The sequence below is a fragment of the Onychostoma macrolepis genome, chromosome 25 (genome assembly GCF_012432095.1).
Source record: "Onychostoma macrolepis isolate SWU-2019 chromosome 25, ASM1243209v1, whole genome shotgun sequence".
In the NCBI taxonomy this organism is placed as follows: domain Eukaryota; kingdom Metazoa; phylum Chordata; class Actinopteri; order Cypriniformes; family Cyprinidae; genus Onychostoma; species Onychostoma macrolepis.
In genome coordinates, this window is record NC_081179.1 from 4,545,528 (window position 1) to 4,558,819 (window position 13,292).

General features: G+C 32.5%; 1 protein-coding gene across 4 annotated transcripts in view; it reads right to left on the reverse strand.

Moving 5' to 3' along the window:
* syt7a (synaptotagmin VIIa) overlaps positions 1 to 13,292 on the reverse strand; it is a 147,938-nt gene that overhangs the window by 11,660 nt on the left and 122,986 nt on the right. For all 4 annotated transcript variants that reach the window (XM_058766604.1, XM_058766603.1, XM_058766605.1 and 1 more), the window contains 5 exons: positions 6,011 to 6,122; positions 3,867 to 4,134; positions 2,506 to 2,675; positions 2,221 to 2,335; positions 1,934 to 2,133 (listed from right to left, as the gene is read on the reverse strand). In XM_058766604.1, the coding sequence (XP_058622587.1) occupies positions 1,934 to 2,133; positions 2,221 to 2,335; positions 2,506 to 2,675; positions 3,867 to 4,134; positions 6,011 to 6,122 (865 nt within the window). The remainder of the gene's footprint in view (positions 1 to 1,933; positions 2,134 to 2,220; positions 2,336 to 2,505; positions 2,676 to 3,866; positions 4,135 to 6,010; positions 6,123 to 13,292) is intronic.

Here is a 13,292-nt window from a genome sequence, read left to right on the forward strand (position 1 = left end):
GATTCAACACGGCTGCTGAACCGTGGTGCCGAAAACACGGTCAAAGCACTTTAGCACAACGTTCTGCAACAGTGAACGAATTTAGATTTTCAAGAATTGTTAACAGAAACGAACGTCATGGAAATCATTTGATTCTAGTATTTTGTTTTAAAAACAGAACCAATTCCCAACCCTTTTCAATTATGAATTTTTAATTTGTTTATTGTATAATATTAAATCATTTAATATATAATATTATTCATGCAATTATGCTTAATATATAATATTTAATATAGCATTTTTAATATAGAATTTCTTCCAAAAGGCACTGGGAGGTTTGATTCATTTTAGTCAATTAGTCAGTCATTTGGATGGTTTATTTTAAATGAACCAATTCATAAAAAGATTAAGATTAAAAGATTCATTAAAAAGTAGTGCTGTCAAACGATTAATCGCGATTAATCGCATCCAAAATAATTTACATAATATATGTATGTGTACTGTGTATATTTATTATGAACATATAAACACACACACATGCATGTATATATTTCAGAAAAATTATATATTAAATATATTTATTTATAATATAAATGATATGAATATAAATATAGACGTGTAAATACATGTAAATATTTTCAAAATATATATGTGTGTGTATTTATATGTACATAATAAATATACACAGAACACACACATATATTATGTAAACAAACTTTTATTTTGGGATGCAACGATATCAAAATCTCATGATACGATGATATTGCGTTACGAAGTCCACGATACAATACTTATTGTGATATTTTAACAATTGCACTGCAAAATAAATGAAAATTTATATTTCATAGGTATATTATTTTTGCTTTACACTACAGCAGGGAAATACTTCTTTCCTAATTTCTACACTTGAAAGAGATTTTTTGAATTTGGACTGCATTTAAACCGCTAGCTGTCAGCAATTCATACTTTTGACGGAAACGGCAGTAGAGCTTTTATTTTGAAGAAAAACTCCAACTTCAGTGAAAACATGCTTACAAAAACAAAAACGTGTCTCACTACAAATCTAGTAAAATACTGTAATCATCTGCCGCAAAAATAAAGCCTAACTGGTGGCTCACAACTCACAGCATGTGCAATAAACGAGTTGACTGCATTCATTCACTGTGAACGGAGCCGTTCTGAGGAGCGGAAAACACACCGGATCACGAGCTAATCACCTGAACGAAGTGCGCACTTTGCTTTAAAACACAGACTTGATGATTTAGCCATATTGTGCTTTCGGTTTCAGTTCGTTTGACAGATACTGTGCCAAAGCATAATGGCCCAAAACACAATTTTAAAGACCTTTTATGTTAGAATAAGAAGTTTAAATATATTTTAAAAACTACAATTTTTGCCCAGAAGACCTATCGTTTCATATCGTCATGTGACCACGATAATATCGAGACATCCCAAATATATATATACAGGGGTGCACAGTAATAATAGCATTATTGCACTTACTTTAATTAGGTAGTTTTTTTTAAATAAAATGAAGTGTGATAACACTATATTTTAAAATAAATTAAGTTTTAAATAAAAATACAATTACTTTATAGTACATTTATAAAATACAATGCTAATGTTTATATATATATATATATATATATATATATATATTTATATATTTTTTAGTACCTTTTAATATGAATTTTCATCATTTTCAAAGCTAAAATCAGCAAGCTTTTATTTTGGTGGGTTGCTGGTCGGTTTAAGAGCTGCTGAGTGAATAAAGCATCACAGTTTTGCGTTTTGTTCTGAAACTGGCAGCAGATAGCCTAGATTTACGCTTTCAGTTCGAAGTGAAATCTTATACAGTATTACAGTTAGTCGATATATAATGGTGATTAATTTCAACCATGTTGGTATGCAAATAAGCGGTCTGAATTTCTAAATATATATATAAAGGAAGCACCTTTCCAATGACATCGTTGCGGCTCAGTCGATCCTTGTCCATGACGGTGATGATGATGGTGGTCTCTCGGAGAACATGTGCGGGCACGTCAAAAGGGAAGGACTCGTTAAAAACGGGGTTCAGGCAGCGTTTGATGGTGACTGTCTTCTTCTTCTCCACTCGCTTGTCTTTGTGCATTAGCCATACTTTTACATACGGGTCTGCAGCCAATCAGAGAACGAGAGGCCGTGTTATGCAAATGAGACATGCAGCTATTCATGCCCATGTGTTTGTTATTATACGTGTACCTGAGGTGCCCCCGATGTCCATGGCTTTGAGGTTGCGAGCTTTTATGATATTAACAGTGATGGTGTTGGCAGTGGGGTTATAACACAGAGACAACAGCAGATCTCCACGACTTCCCTATAACACACACACAAGAGTTCCTGAATGAGATTCGAGAGTGAGGATTTTCAGAAAATAATGCCATCAAGGTCAGTCTGTTACTCGCACAAAGCCTACTAAGACTACTATGGACTACTTTTGTGGAGCTTTTCCACAAATCCACTTTGATTGTATGGAAAGTGACTCACGCTGCCATCACTGCAGGGTTTGAGATCCTTCCAGAACGTCTTCAGCTGTCCGAGCTCCACTTTATTCAGAGGAATCGAGACCTCTCCGATCGGGTCGTTACGGCTGAACCGATCGTAATCCAGCACCTGGAGATACAGCGTTCGCTCCCGCACCTTCTCATACGGGAACCCTGAGGAGATGATGAAAGCAGGACAAACTTCATCCCATAATTAAAAGAAAATGTTTTGCATAGTAAAACCAGAAACATTTTTGGATTGTGACATTATTTTCCTAACAAATAGGCTTATTTCCTCCTCAAATTCTTATTAGTGTCATGTAAAAAACAACAACAAATAAAACCTCTCTCATTATTGTATTACGTCCTGGTATTTTACTCCTACGGGCTTTTTTAAATGTATTATGGTCATATTGATTCTCATAACATTCCAATACAGTATTTTTTCAGTATTATTGTAAATAATTTGTATAATTTATAATAATACTTATAATTTATGATCATTTTTATTTCAACCAACAGAAATGAAAAGCAGTATAACAAATACTATCATGATATATAAATACTTTATTTACATAATATTTATGTACAATTGCATTACTGCATTTTATCCAAACGACTTGCGTTGCATTCAATGCACACAATTTCATGTTGCAACTGCCTTGCTCTACTGTTTGAGCTATAGCAATGCAAATATTTTAAATAATAAATAATAATTGTTTATTTATTTTATTAGAAATAATATCATATCATTTAATTTGTTTTAGCAATTTAAGTAATATAGTAATAAATAATAATGTTAATTATCATTTATTTTGAATTAATAATAATAATAATTATTATTATTATTATGTTAACTCATTATATTAGAAAAATATCATATATTTTAATTTGTTATATCAATGTAAGTAATATAGTAATAAAATATTAAATAGTAATATTAATAATCATCTATTTAATAATAATACCAATAATTATCATTATTATTATTATTACTCATGCATTCTCTGGAAATCAAACCTATGACCTTAATGTTGTAACCGTCTTTTAATATATAATTTATTTTATAATTTATATAATAATAAAATATTTTATTAATTCATATTAAATCATTAACAGCAATAATAATAATAATAATAATAATTATTATTATTTGCATTAAAGTAATGAGTTTTTTAAGCAAAACATATTTTCTTTCTTTGTACTTTGGGATGAAATATGACCTAAACATATTCTTGACAGGTTTTGTGAGATTGTTTTACATATCTAAAATATCCTAAAATTTGTATTTTTATCAAGTGAGAAACTCGTTTTAAGAGAATTAATGAGAGAATTGTTTTAACTAGAAACTGATCCACATCTGACCTTCAAACAGGAAGGTTTCGTTCCAGTGAGGGTTGAGATTTTTCCTCTTGACTTTGGTCTCGAGTTTGTGCTTTCTGTCAGGCAGTAGGTAGATTTTGACGAAGGGGTCAGATGTCCCAGAGAAGTCTTTAGCGGGCAGTTCTTGACCTTTGAGTATCTTCACCGTCAAAGTCGTGTCTTGGAAGCTGTAGCCCAAGCTGAACTGAATCCTGCCCAGTTTCTCACTCACTGGACCCTCGTGGTCATCATCTTCCGACCCCGGAGACAACTAAAGAGAGCGTCAGAGAGAAAGAGCAACGTGAAGAACGCCGCTGTTACAAAAAAATAAAGCACAAACACCTTTTTTAAAAACCTGACATTTGCTGTTTGCTTATTAACAATTCAGAGACGCCTGCTGTTATTATTGATCGAGAAACACAAACACACACAGACGCATCTTAAGATATTTAGGGCAAGACACCGCAGGTGAATAACAGATATTACTATACTTCCCCAGTTGATTGACTAAACTGAGAATTGCACATATCTTTTGTATTAGAGTTTTCTGAAATGTTAGTTTTAAATATGTAAATTAATGCATTATCTTATTAAATATGCACTAATTTGCATACATTTCCAGAACTGAAATCTGAACACTGGATAAAGCCAGATTCAACATTTTTGTTTTTATTGAGGGGATTTGCATATCAAATAGCCCAAAATCAGTTTCTGCCACAGATTTAAAAAATGAAATATGAATTACAAGTTAAAACAAAATTCTGACTTTTTTCTCAGAATTCTGAGTTTACATCATGTAATTTTTTCCCCCACCACGGAATGAAAAATAAAAAAAGGTTATTGCGACTTTTAAACTCACAATTCGGACTTTATTTCTTGCAATCGTGAGTTAAAAAGTCAGAATTTAGACATTTTTCCCTCGCAATTCTGAGTTTATATCTCGTAATTCTTTTTTTTCTCAAAATTCTGAGATTACCTCTCGCAATTCTGTTATTTATTTTTATTTTTTTCACTAAGGAATAAAAAAGGTAATTAAGACTTTTCTTATAACTTATAGTTATGACTTTTTTCTTGCAATTGCAAGTTTATATCCGACTTCTCTTCTCAGAATTGCAAAATCTAAACTCATAATTATGAGATATACACTTGCAATTCTTGCAAAAAAAAAAAAAAAATTACGAGAAAATTTTTTTCGTACAATTCTGAGTTTCTTGTAATTCTGCCTTTTTTTTCCTCGCAGTTGAGTTTACATCTCGCAATTAATTTTTGTTTTTGTTTCCACCACAGAATAAAAAATAAAAAAGGTAATTGCGACTTTTTATATTGCAATTCTGACTTTTTCTTCTCAGAACTGCAATATATATAAACTCTACGGAAGAGGATTAGGGCCAAGCAATAATAAAAAAAATAAAAGCATCTCAAAATTAAAGTCGTTAAATTTAGAATAAAAACTTTGTAAAAGAAAAAAAGAGAAAAAAGTCGAAATAAAATGTTGAGAATAAACTCATTAAAATTTACTGTAGTAACACTAAACCTACCCAATTAATACATTATTATTAAACACTTGTTAGGCAGTTGATTTCCACTTTTCCGATGTGATATGTTATGAGAAAAGGAAAAAAAAGTTTTTAAAAAGACAGTTTCAAACCCTAGTCGATCGTATCATACGCTTTATCCAAGCGCATTACTCTCCGACCTCCACCACTGTAGACGCTGTTTGACACAGTCCAACGAGATTAAATGAACCTTTTCCGTTTATTATTGCTTGACCCTAATCCTCTTCTGTAAAACTCACAATTGCAATTTAAAAATGTTTCTTTTTTTTTTTTTTTTGCATTTTTATCCTGTGGTAGAAACAAAATTACATACAAAATTGACCATTGCATTAAAACATATCCCTGCAGTGTCTTGCCTTAAGAGTTCTAAGACATTCTGCAGGTATTTATAGGGTAAAAAAAGCACCAATTTATCAATTTCTGCTCTTCAAGAGATTTTTGCCTTATTAATATTCCCCTGGCTAATTTACATGTTGTTCAGACTTCTTCCTGTCTGAGGGGGCCGAATGAACTGCAATGTGATTCAGACTTTATGGGCGGCATTTATAGACTATTTGGGACCAGGAGCTACATGCAAACACACTGTCCTACCATCACCATGTCTCCAGTGAGCGAGTTGGCAAGGTCAGACACTGAGGAATGGCCGTCGGCGTCTGGCGGCTGACCCTTAGGACTGTTAGCTGGCTTATTCCCCATATTCCTACTGCAGGGTGAGAGAGAGACAGAGACAAACAGAGATCACTAAAAATACCAGTCATGTGTGACTTGCGTTTCTTTCTCTTTGCCACAGAATCAAACCTTCAAACCCAGATGACCTTTTGACCTCTACGAGCGCCGACTCGTGTTCTGACCGGCTTCATCACAAAGTTTAGAAACAAACAAGACAAATTAATAACAAGCATGAGAGTGCGTTTTACTTAAACACAATAAAACAAAGCCACAACAGAGAAATAGTAAAGAAAAATCACATAATTCAAACTTTTACACATTTCCTGTCACAAAACATAAAAACATTGTGGGACAAAATGTTACTTCAGTTTACACTGTAGCACAGCCAAAAATAAAAAATACAAAAGACACCATAAAATGCCAAATATTCAGGGTTATTAATGTCTCAGCAAACATAAAACGCTGTCAATTCATCACGTCATGGAGCGGTCCGTTGTGTTTTCCAAAGGTTGGTGTCCGAAGTCGTATTGGGACGGATGGCCTGGACTGAAAAATCTACTTAAAGGAATATTATGGGTTGAGGACAAGAGAAGTCGACAGACAGGCATTTGTGATATGATGTTTATTACCACAGAAAATAATTCTCTCATTAACTCATGACTCCATTATAGATAATTACTCAGTTTAAGGAATAAATAAAACAAAATCTGTATTGCCACAGTAATAATTGTGACTCATCGCAATCAATCAATCAATCAATCAATAACTGATTCATTGCTCCTTTAAAGTATAAAATAAAATAACATGTCTATTAACAAAGGAACAAACTGTCTTGTTGGTCCAACAAACAAACAAATAAATAAACAAATACTGTATTGCTAAAGAAAATATTTCTGACTCATAAATAAATAAATGTGTATTAACAAAAATATTTTGACTTCAATATTTTGGCATAAACAATAACAAAACAAAATATAAAATTAAAATAAAATTCCAAAGAAAAAAAACTTTTTTGAAAATATTTTTACTTAAATAATGAATAAATAAATAAATAAATATGTATTGACAACAATTATTTTGACTTGCATATTTTGGCCTTGATAAAAATAAAATAATATAAAATAAAGTAAAATAAAATAAATTGGAAGGTTTAAAAGTAGAAAGCTACTTTTGCAGGCAGATAACATGCATTTACGTTATTTTTTGTGGTAAGTGAAATTATTCCACAAATGCTGTCAATCGAGCATAACTTGTACTGAACCCCTAAACATCCCTTTAATGCTTGACTAAACTACTCAACTAGTTGACAGGACCAAACTAAACCAGAGCGAGGGCCAAAAGAGCAGAGAGAGCGAGAGGAGAGACAGACAGAGAAAGTGAAGAGGACAAATGCTGACGTCTGAATGAAACTGAGTGATCAGACACAGTTCAGATACAAACAGAGAGACTGAGAGAGACACAACAAAACGGCTACAGGATGAACACAGAAAAGCGATGAAGACGGCACACGGATACAGACCAAACTGAGACACGGTAACAGCTGGAGGGAGAAAGAGAGACAAAAGACAGCGTAAGTGGAAGAGAGACGCTTTTTCTGTGATGGAAAGGCAGAAGATTATTTGCATGACTGGAGTGTCAAACAAAACCATGAGAGAGACGTCAACCAAACCAGCACAGCTGCAGGAGAGAGAGAGCGAGAGAGAGACGCCTGGAAAGACAAGAAACCTTGCAGTCAGTCAGTCAGAGAGAAAGAGAGAAAGGAGAGTTAAACGAAAGCACATACAGAGCCAGAAACGCTGGAGATTAGTTCTACAGAAAACAAACCACAGAAAAGAAAGACAAAGAGACCAGGAAGGAAGCGTTTGGTTTCCAGAGAGGTGAAGCTTTGAGGAGAAAGAGAGAAAATGAGCACTGGAAAGAGAAAAGAGAGAGAAGGAGTAAACAAATAGTGTAAAGGAACACAGCAAATGGCACATACAGTCGAACACAGAGAGCAGGAGGAAAAAGAGAGACATTCGGGAGGATCGGACTGTCTTTAGACTGGCAGGGACAGCCAACGTGATGCTTTGCTCTTGATTCGATGGGATAGTTCACTTAAAAATGGCCAACGACTCGCCCTTGTGACGTTCCAAACCTGTAGGACGCAAAAGAAGAATTTTTGAAGAATGTTCCCTTTCCATAATGGTCTATATAATGAAAGTGGATGGGGACCACAGCTGTAATGCTCCAAAAAGCACATAAAAGCACCAAAATGTATTCAATTAATGTTCAAAGCCTTCAGAAGACAAACGATAGCTTTATGAGGAAAAAGTCTGAAATCTAAAATCACTGTTCACTAAAACATTTTGCACATAAAGCGAGAAGTGAACCACAAAAATAAAATAATAATAAAATAATGAAATTTAAATCGCTTTTGACTAAGAATATTATGCTTAGAGCCAGAAGGATACAACAAAAATAAAAAATAAAATAAAATAAATATTTCTTTCACAGAAAGACATATTTGGGACACCAAAACAAAATAAAACAATGAAATTTAAATCGCTACATTTTACATATTGGCAGGCATAAAAAAATAACACTGAAATTTAAATTACTATTTACTGAAAATCTTTTCACATAAAGCCAAAAGTGCACCATAAAATAAATAAATAAAATAAAAGAACTTAAGTTTTCTTCTGAAGGTCTTTTTGCATAAGCCAGAAGTGGACCACCAAAATGAAATGAAATGAAATGAAATGAAATGAAATGAAATGAAATGAAATAAAATAAAATAAAATAAAATAAAATAAAATAAAATAAAATAAAATAAAATAAAATAAAATAAAATAAAATAAAATAAAATAAAATAAAATAAAATAAAATAATGGTTTTGTGTCCTTTTTGGAGCTTTTCGCTGTACAGAAAAAAAACCAGTTTGGACATTCTTCTAAATAACTCTGTGTCCAACAGAAAAGAACAGGATGGTGAGTCGATGAGGACAGAAATGTTATTTTTGGGTGAACTGTGCCTAAATAACTAAATAAATCATATTCCCAGCTGCATCCCCACCAGTCTAAGGAGAGCGGCTGAGGTCCGGGAGGACGGAGCTGAGTCGGACGGGAGCTTTACGCACAAACCATGAAGCGTCTGTCTGTCAACACATCTGTTTCAGGAAAACATCCTCTCAATGGTGTCACTTTTGTTCTTGGTTAATTTACTCAAAAGCCGTAAGCATCGTGGCTGTGTTGTTGAAGACACACAGACGTAGCCGGAGCGGAGACAAAAAACACTGAGCAGGCAAAGCACAAGAGACAGACAGACAGACAGACAGACAGACAGACATGAGGTCAGCTTGGGAGGGGAGAGAGACAGGGGTTAAAAATCTTCAGAATCAGATCCTCATTAATATTCATGATCGGTCTCAGTAATTGGTGAATTGTGAGCTGAATGCAGCACTGATTGGCTGAATCTGTTAATGAGTTAGTGTCCTTGTTAGTCCGATCTTATTAAACTCACACACATTCAGCTGCCATGAAGATGGTGTGAACGGTGAAGGAATGAGAACAGATGGAGTGACAAATGATAACGACAACAAGCAGGAGTGAGTTTTAGCATCTGAAAGCTCATTTAAGGTTTGAACCTTATTAAAGGTAATTAATAGTTCTCCCAGAAATGAAAATTTGCTGAAAATGTGTTCAGCCTCATGTCATCCAAGATGTAGACGAGTTTGTTTCTTCATCAGATTTGGAGAAATGTAGCATTACATCACTTGCTCACCAATGGATGTGAATGGGTGCCGTCAGAATGAGAGTCCAAACAGCTGATAAAAACATCACAATAATCCACAACTAATCCACACCACTCCAGTCCATCAGTTAATGTCTTGTGAAGTGAAAAGCTGTGTGTTTGTAAGAAACAAATCCAGCATTAAGACATTTTTAACTTGAAACCGTTACTTCCAGCTAAAATACGAGTCCATAATCCATAATATTGCTTTCTCCGGTGAAAAAGTCATCTATTCTGAATCAGGAGTGAAATATGCACAGATCAACCACCATTTACAAGCCGAAACTGTTCTACACAAATATGTTGGTGATTTTGATGTGAGAGGACAACAGGGCATGGACTTTTTCACTGGAGGTTTTTATGGATTATGGACTCGTATTTTGACCAGAAGCAACATTAAAAGTCTTAATGATGGATTTTTTTCTTACAAACACTCAGCTTTTCACTTCACAAGACATTAACTAATGGACTGGAGTGGTGTGGATTACTTGTGGATTATTGTGATGTTTTTATCAGCTGTTTGGACTCTCATTCTGACGGCACCCATTCACTGCAGAGGATCCATTGCTGAGCAAGTGATGTAATGCTACATTTCTCCAAATTTGATGAAGAAACAAACTCATCTACACCATGGATAACAAAAAAAAAAATTCATTTTTGGGTGAACTATTCCTCTAAACAGTCTTAAAAAGTAAATACACAAAACATCTTTAATTCAACATATCTAAAAAACAACAACAACAAAAAAAAAAACATTTCAATTGCTGTTTCAAACAATGCTGTAGTAAAAGTTTGACTATAACAGCTGCAGGAGGTAAGCATAGCGACAGCTGGAAAAGGATCAATAAAACATAGTACTATCTTTATTAATCACATTAATATTTACACATCATAAACATATTAATAAACGTTTGAATACAAAGCGCCCAAGCTGATATTAAAAATAAACAGAATTTGCATGTAACTAAAGCAACAGTTGACCGTTTGAAGACTCGGTATCAAAATCAGTATCGGACGAACATCAACAAAACATTAATACTGTCATTATTTATCACTGTATTGTAGATTTACACATGACAAGTGGCCTAAATGACTTTTGATTTTTTTAAAAAGTCTCTAACTTTTGATTACAGACAACTGTGTAAAAACTACATTTTTGTAAGAAGTCTCTTCTGCTCTCCAAGGCTGCTTTTATTTGATCAAAAATACAGAAAAAACTGTAATACTGTGAAATGTTATTACAATTTAAAATAACTGTTTTCTATTTGAATATATGTTAAAATGTCATTTATTCCTGTGATCAAAGCTGAATTTTCAGCATCATTACTCCTTCAGAAATCATTCTAATATGTGGCCCTGGACCACAAAACCTGTCTTAAGTGACAATTTTTCGAAATTGAGATTTATACATAATCGGAAAGCTGAATAAATAAGTTTGTTAGGATCGGACAATAGTTGGCTGAGACACAACTGTTTGAGAATCTGGAATCTGAGGGTTCAAAAAAATCTAAATATTGAGAAAATCGCCTTTAAAGTTGTCCAAATGAAGTTCTTAGCAATGCATAGTACTAATCAAAAATGAAGTTTTGATATATTTACGGTAAGAAATTTACTAAATATCTTCATGGAACATGATCTTTACTTAATATCCTAATGATTTTTGGCATAAAAGAAAAATCGATAATTTTGGCTATTAACCCATTGGCTATTGCTACAAATATAACCCAGCGACTTAAAACTGGGTTTGTGGTCCAGGGTCACATATTCTGATTTGCTGCTCAAAAACATTTCTCATTATCAGTGTGGATAATTTATAACATTATAAATGTCTTTACTGCCACTTTTGATCAATTTAATGCATCGCTGCTGAATAAAACTATTAATTTCTTTAACAACAGCAACAAAAAACTTTTAATGGTAGTGTACATTAACCAACAACTGAAGGCAAATACTTGTAAATACGTAAATACTAATAAAGAAGGAGCAGAACTTGAGTGGGTGGTGTATGACAGGGGTTTTCAGCCTTTATAGACAGAAAAAACTATGCAATCAATAACTAACATTAATGCATAATATAATGCAAATGATAACAAATCAGTGGTTAGAAAAGCTAAAAATGTGAAGATAATTTCATGAGCCTGAGGTGTCATGACGGCTCTTGGTGCTGAGAAGGAGGCGACCCTCAGCAGTGAGCGAGAACAGGTGAAATGAGGACAGAGAAAAGAGAAAGAACACAATGAGCATCTCTCTCTTTCTCTTTCTGTATCTCTCCGTCAGTCTCTGCTTTCATGTCCTTGGCTATCGATCGAGGGCAGATAAAGGACATGTCGACGCTTCTCTGAGGCCTGAATAATTCATTCACTGTAGACGTGTGACTTGCCTGCAGGTTACTCTAAAGTTTGACTCAGTAACCTGTTTAACTTTAGCTGTCATCCTACATGCCACATAAATATCCTCTTCATAAATCTTTTAACAGTACAGGACTCAAATCTGTTTATAAAATGCACAATTCTGGCTCCCAAATCTGATCCACTTATGAAGTAGTTGTAGTTGTAAAACAGCAGAACACATATGATAGCACATTAATTACATTTTATATTAATGCGCCTTCGATGTCTATAATCTAATGATCTAATGGACTATATTAAAATAAGTGTAATTTAAAAAATAAATAAATGTAGGCATTGAACACTTTTGTCTTATATCATGTTGATATAATGTTGCCATTTTATAAAAGCAATATGTCAATATGTTTAAATTTGTAATTTTATTAAAAATGTTTTGAACATCAATTCATATTTATACAAATTAAACTGCTGCCATTTTATAAAATAAGTTTATTTTAGCTGCTAAATTAAAATAATATTTAATTTAAAATGCATTTTAATTTGTAATTTTATTTAAAATAATTAAATTTGTATTAATTAATATTTATACAAATAAAATTAAGTAATGAATTAAATACAGTATTTATTTTATAATAATTATGTATATGTATAATGTTTATTTAATATAAAATAAAATCTATATTAATAATAATAATAATACAAATGTAATTAAATACTGAATTAAATAAAACAATTGTATATATATATATATATATATATAGTAAATAAATTAATAATAAATACAAAACTGTATTCATATTAAAACATTATAAAATAATAATTTATATTTATAAAATACTTCAATATTTTAATTATTTCTTTGAGTTGCTATTTGAAATAGTTTATTTCAGTTGCTAAAAGTAAACAATTAAACAAAGACATACAATCAAGTATTATTTTAATACTTTTTTATACAAATTAACTACGATTTTATTAAATACTTTTATGTAATATTTACTAAATTCAATTACAAAAAAACATAAACTATAGTTGTAAAGCTTCTCTTACTTTTTTTTTTTTTTTTGTGATTAGATATCCTGATTCACTCG